The 6,000-nt window shown below is 43.9% G+C and overlaps 1 protein-coding gene across 1 annotated transcript in view; it reads left to right on the plus strand.

Moving 5' to 3' along the window:
• Positions 1 to 6,000, plus strand: part of Prkar2a (protein kinase cAMP-dependent type II regulatory subunit alpha) — a 49,041-nt gene that overhangs the window by 39,947 nt on the left and 3,094 nt on the right. Inside the window, exons 7-9 of the mRNA XM_031343312.1 lie at positions 2,294 to 2,395; positions 2,548 to 2,622; positions 5,316 to 5,381. Of these exons, the coding sequence (XP_031199172.1) occupies positions 2,294 to 2,395; positions 2,548 to 2,622; positions 5,316 to 5,381 (243 nt within the window). The remainder of the gene's footprint in view (positions 1 to 2,293; positions 2,396 to 2,547; positions 2,623 to 5,315; positions 5,382 to 6,000) is intronic.

Consider the following 6,000-nt stretch of genomic DNA (forward strand, 5'->3'; position numbering starts at 1 on the left):
CATACCAGTGTGATACCCTGAGCTCAGTCCTCCATACCAGTGTGACACCCTGAGCTCAGTCCTCCATACCAGTGTGCCACCCTGAGTTCAGTCCTCAGTCCTCCATACCAGTGTGACACCCTGAGCTCAGTCCTCCATACCAGTGTGACACCCTGAGTTCAGTCCTCAGTCCTCCATACCAGTGTGACACCCTGAGCTCAGTCCTCCATACCAGTGTGACACCCTGAGTTCAGTCCTCAGTCCTCCATACCAGTGTGACACCCTGAGTTCAGTCCTCAGTCCTCCATACCAGTGTGACACCCTGAGTTCAGTCCTCCATACCAGTGTGACACCCTGAGTTCAGTCCTCAGTCCTCCATACCAGTGTGACACCCTGAGTTCAGTCCTCAGAACTCACAATGGAAGGAGAGAACTGACTTATGACAGTTGTCCCCTGACATTCACTAATGCACCTCGCTCGACATCCCTCCCCCAATAATAATAATAATAATAATAATAATAATAATAATAATAATAATAATAAAATAAAACCTTTGTCTCTTTTAAAGAATAAAAATGGACTGGAGAGTTGGCTCAATGGGTTAAGAGCCCTGTCTGCTCTTCAAGAGGACACAGATTTAAATTCCTAGCATTCTCATGGCAGGTCACAACTGTCTGTAACTCCAGTTCTAGGGGATCTTACACCCACTTCTGGCCTCTGGATACAATGATTGTATAGACTATATGTAGGCAGAACATCTGTACACATAAAATTAGAAAACAAAGTAAAAAGAAGAACAAAAGGTAAGCAAACATTCTAATTTAAAAAGACTATAAGACTGAATTTAAGAAATGATCCAGCCGGGCAGTGGTGGCGCACACTTTTAATCCCAGCACTTGGGAAGCAGAGGCAGGTAGATTTCTGAGTTCGAGGCCAGCCTGGTCTACAGAGTGAGTTTTCCAGGACAGCCAGAGCTATACAAAGAAAAACCCTGTCTCGAAAAACCAAAAAAAAAAAAAAAAAAAAAAAAGATCTGGGGGCTGGAGGGCTGGCGAGATGGCTTGGTGGGTAAGAGCACCGACTGCTCTTCCGAAGGTCCTGAGTTCAAATCCCAGCAACCACATGGTGGCTCACAACCACCCATTATGAGATCTAATGCCCTCTTCTGTGTGTCTGAAGGCAGCTTCAGTAGTGTACTTATTTATAATAATAAATAAATCTTTGGGCTGGAGTGAGCAGGGACTGAGCAAGCGGGGTTGATTGGAATATAAGTGACTTCTCTGATTAAATACGTGAATCATGGCATGAGACAGGGCCTGGAATTCTGGGGCTAATGGACTAGAGCCCATAAAAACCACATTGTCTCCACCATGCGCCTGCCTGTCATCAAAGATGCCAAGCAGCTGCAGCTCAGCACTTTCTGTATTGCGGCTTCTGATCTTCATCTGTCAGCCTTCACATTTAGGATGTCATTACTGTGTGTAAAAACATTCACTTCTGACAGCCAGAGGTAGAAGAGAAAGATTGCTAACTTAGATCCGATTCCAAAACCATTTTATTTTCTTGTGAAATAGAACTAAGTTGCTCCATTGGGCCTCTTGCTGTTGAGTCTTCTATCTGTTGGGTGTCTGAGATCACAGGCTTACACTGCCATGCCCTGGAGCCCACTGGAAATGACTGTAGCGTTTGCCTTCTGTACTTTGACCTAGAACATTTCAGTTCAAATGCTATCTTGAACTATATCTTGAACTTTTAAAATACCTTTATATTTTCCACCAGCATATATCAATTGCAAGTATTCTTAATCAATTTTATGTCTTGTTTTCTTTTGTTTTTCTTAGAGATAGGGTCTCACTATCATCCAGGCTAGCCAAGAACTCACCTTGCAGCTCTGACTGATCTTGGATGTATGGATTTCCTGCCTCAGCTCTCTAAGTGTTGATTAAGGCTGTGGGCCCTGCATATTTTGTGTTGTCTTTTCATTATAGTTACAAACTCTTGGCAGGCATTAGTTGCCTTTTCTGGAGGGCATCTTTTGGTTCTACTGCATAATACTTGTGAGCACCCAGGTATTTAATGGGAGTTTTGTTTTGTGTTCTATTTATGGCCCATAGGTGGCACTCACTGAGCACAGCAAACTACAGTCTGAAGACTTCTGCCTACCCCAGGATGGAGGGTTTCCTTCCAGCATCATTAACCTCTGTTGACACAGTGACTGCCAGCCCCAGCCTTCCAGCAGTTGTTCAGCTATTTAAACCATAGATATTCTCCTACACAGACATATAGTAGAATTTTCCTAATTTTTTTCTTGTAGGACCGGGTGACTTTTAGAAGAATCATAGTGAAAAACAATGCAAAGAAGAGGAAGATGTTTGAATCATTTATTGAGTCTGTTCCACTCTTTAAATCACTAGAGGTAAAGTTTGAGTACGAGTCTGTTTATGTGCTTTACAAAAAGCTGTTAAAATTACGCTTAGGTTTCAAATAATGCTGTTCTAAACTAGTTGTAACCCATAACATTCAATCAAAGTTTTATATTTATACTATATAACTATATCCATAATTTAGATGTCAGAACGAATGAAGATTGTGGATGTGATCGGGGAAAAGATCTATAAGGACGGAGAGCGAATAATCACTCAGGTGAGTCGGGGTCTCACACAACTCCTTTTCTGGAAGTCACCATCTCAAGGAACAATGTCCTGCTTGTGGACTGTGGTAATGCACATCTGTAACGCTAGCATTGAGGAGGAAGTAAGCTGGGCAGTGGTGACCATGCCATTAACCCAAGCACTCAGGAGGCAGAGGCAGGCCAGTGTCTGAGTTCAAGGCCAACCTGGCCTACAGAGTAAGTTCCAGGACATCCAGGGCTACAGAGAGGAAATCCTGTCTTAAAAAAACAAAACAGAAAAAAAAAGAAAAAAGAAAAAAAGAAGTTAAGATAGTAGGTTCACAAGTTCAAGGCCAGCCTGGGACACATTGTGTTACTCTGATTCCAATAGAAAACAAAGATTTAGCTGGGCATGATGGCACATACCTTTAATCCCAGCACTCAGGAAGGAGAACCAGGTGGGGCTGATGTCACCCCTGAGACCTCTGAATGAAGTTCTCTGATGCCCATCTCCCTGACACATGGAGAAGTCTTGCTGCCTTATTTAGTTCATGTACCAGGGGCTGAACTTACATGCTGAGCAGTCTTCCGCCCCTGAGCTGCATCCTTAGCCTTTTTTGTTTGTGTTTTGTTTTGAGACAGTATATCAAGTTGTCCTGAACTTGAAAGTCTTCAAAGTTGCTGTGATTGCACTGTGTGCTGCTAGGCTCAGACTTCCATCCATCTGGGGGCGGGCTTCTGTCATTTGTTCTACTGGATATTATTTTCTTTTGACTTTAAGTAAACTTTATTAATCTGTACTAGAATCCAGAGAAGATGGGGCTTGTGCTCTGTAATCTCTATGGTGATACCAGAACCCTCCCCATCCAGTGATAATTCGGATCTTTGAGATGTCCTTGACATATAGGGAGTAAACTTATATATAAGATATAAACTTACCTGCCCATGGATCTGACAAGCCCACTGGGCAGGTGTCTGGTTGTGTCTGCCCTTGAGCACAGCTGTGATGAGGATGGTGTCGGGTGAGTGCGAATCCCAGGCCTGTGTGCTTGAGTCCCATGTATAGAACTGGCCCCACCAGAGCTTTGAGAACAAGTCAAACGTATGGAGAAAGAGGAGGAACGAGCCCGCTAGAGCACGGACAGGAGTATCCTGTTCATCCCAGGGTCCAGCTCTGAAAGGCTTTGCTTGCTAGGTACATTTATATAGTTGAAGACTGGGATAAACAAGACCCAGGTAGTTCCCACTGTGATGATGCATATGGGAAAAGCAAGACTGTAGAATAGGAAGTAACTAATCCGTGTTATTTGTAAAGGAAACCTTGCAGCTGGGCCTCCAGAGTAACTGCAAGTACTTTTTTTGCAGGTTTATGCAAAACTCAATTTCTCCCTTGAATATACAGAGTAAAAATGCCTATTTGCTTTAGGAAATAAAAGTTTGCTTACATTTATATTATAAACTTACTAAGGCAGTGACCTGCATAGAAAAAAACTCCACACATTTGTTCTGCTTAAAGCATAGCATAAGCCGTTCTCCATATTATTACACATTTGCACCATAGTGCGTGACATATTGTCTGCGTCACATGCTAGTCCATGGTGAGGCTGGGTACGGTGGCCCATCCCTAGGGGCTTCTGTCTTTTCGCCTCAAGCTGTTGGCCTGGAGTTGGTCCTGTCCTATCTGTGACACTTCAGTAGCATGCATACAGATCAGTGTTCTTTTTTTCATTCCTTATAGTATTTGTGCCTCTTTTCTTGCTCAGACCTGCCAGTGGCTTGCCAGTTCTTTTCCTTATCTCTGTGACTAATTTTCTGACAGAAGCAACTTCCCAAAGGAAGGGACAGACCCTTTATTCTGCTCACAGTTTCAGGGGATATCAGCTCATCCCCTGGCAGGAGCAAGGCAGTCCGTGGTGATGAGAAAGAGAACATGACAAGCAGGGCAAGGGTAAATCTCTCAGGCCCCATGCTCCAACGTTCAGTAACTTCCTAAGAAAGTCTCCAGATGGGGATCAAGTGTTCAGATGCATGAGCCTTTGGGAGACATTTTACATCCAAACCGTAACACAGAAGTCTTTCAGTTTTTTGACTGGATCTAGCTGTTCAAAGCAAGTTCCAGCACAGCCAGCCATGGCTACACAGAGAAACCTATGGGAAGAGGGAGTGCAGGGGAGGGGTACAAAAACCAAAACAACTAAGGCTTCTTAACTGGCCTGCAGCCTGCTAAAGTCAGGCTGGCTGGCTAGCGAGCCCCTGGCATTTGCCCACGTCTGCCTCCCAGCACTGAGATTACAGATACGCATTACCACCCCAAACCTAGGCCCTGCGGATTGAACCTCAGGTCACTGTGCTTGGCTTGCAATACGAGAGCTTTCTCCCTTTCTCTTCTTGAGGATTGTGTTTGTTGATCAATATTATTCCTAGACCTCATACTCTGGGCCTTGCTTTGACACTATTTGCAGCATTCTTGTTTACTGGTCTCACAGGCATTCAGAACAGAGATGCTGTGTAGTCGATGACCTGGTCATATTCCTGGAGACAAATATGAGTGTGTCAGACAGAAGAGAAATGTTAGTCATAATGGGGTTAATGTCCTTACTGATCAGGACCTTTCATTCGTTAGCCGTTGATCCACTTGCGCACTTGGAGTTAGAGATCTAAGGCCAGGCAGTGCTTACAGTCTTCAGGGTTAGACCTGACTCTGACCTAACCTCCTCTTTTTCAGGGTGAAAAGGCTGACAGCTTTTATATTATAGAGTCTGGAGAAGTGAGCATCTTGATTAGAAGCAAGGTGAGTGTGGGTGTACTGTGTGTGTGTCCTCCCGCCAGTGTTTACTTTGCACAGTGTGGCCTGTACTTAAGAATACCAAGCCATTGCTCTCTGAGGTGTGGAACTGCCACTTATAAAGATTTAATGCATTTTCTCTGGATTTCATGGATACCTGCACACATGCATACACACATACACATAAACACACACACACACACAAATAAATTAACAAAGGATTAGCCAGGCATGGTTGCACACACCTGTAATCCCAGCACTCAACAGGTAGGCCCAGCTTGGTGTATGTAGTTCCAGGCTAGCCAAAGCCAGAAAGTGAAACTATGTTACCAATCTTGGTAGGGCTGTCTTTCTCCTTATAACATTTTTGGTTCTCAGAGACAGAGGCTGATTCTCATAATTTGTTGTTAATGCATTACTTAGCAGATGGTTTCATAAGAAATAAGAAACCCAGTGTAGCAATGCAACATAGCACATATGTTTGTTTGAAGGATGTAGTTAATTTATTAAGAATGGAGATGCAGGGCTGGAGAGATGGCTCAGTGGGTAAGAGCGCCGACTGCTCTTCCAAAAGTCCTGAGTTCAAATCCCAGCAACCACATGGTGGCTCACAACCATCCATAAT

This window comes from Mastomys coucha, unplaced genomic scaffold, assembly GCF_008632895.1.
Source record: "Mastomys coucha isolate ucsf_1 unplaced genomic scaffold, UCSF_Mcou_1 pScaffold23, whole genome shotgun sequence".
NCBI classification, from domain to species: Eukaryota; Metazoa; Chordata; class Mammalia; order Rodentia; family Muridae; genus Mastomys; species Mastomys coucha.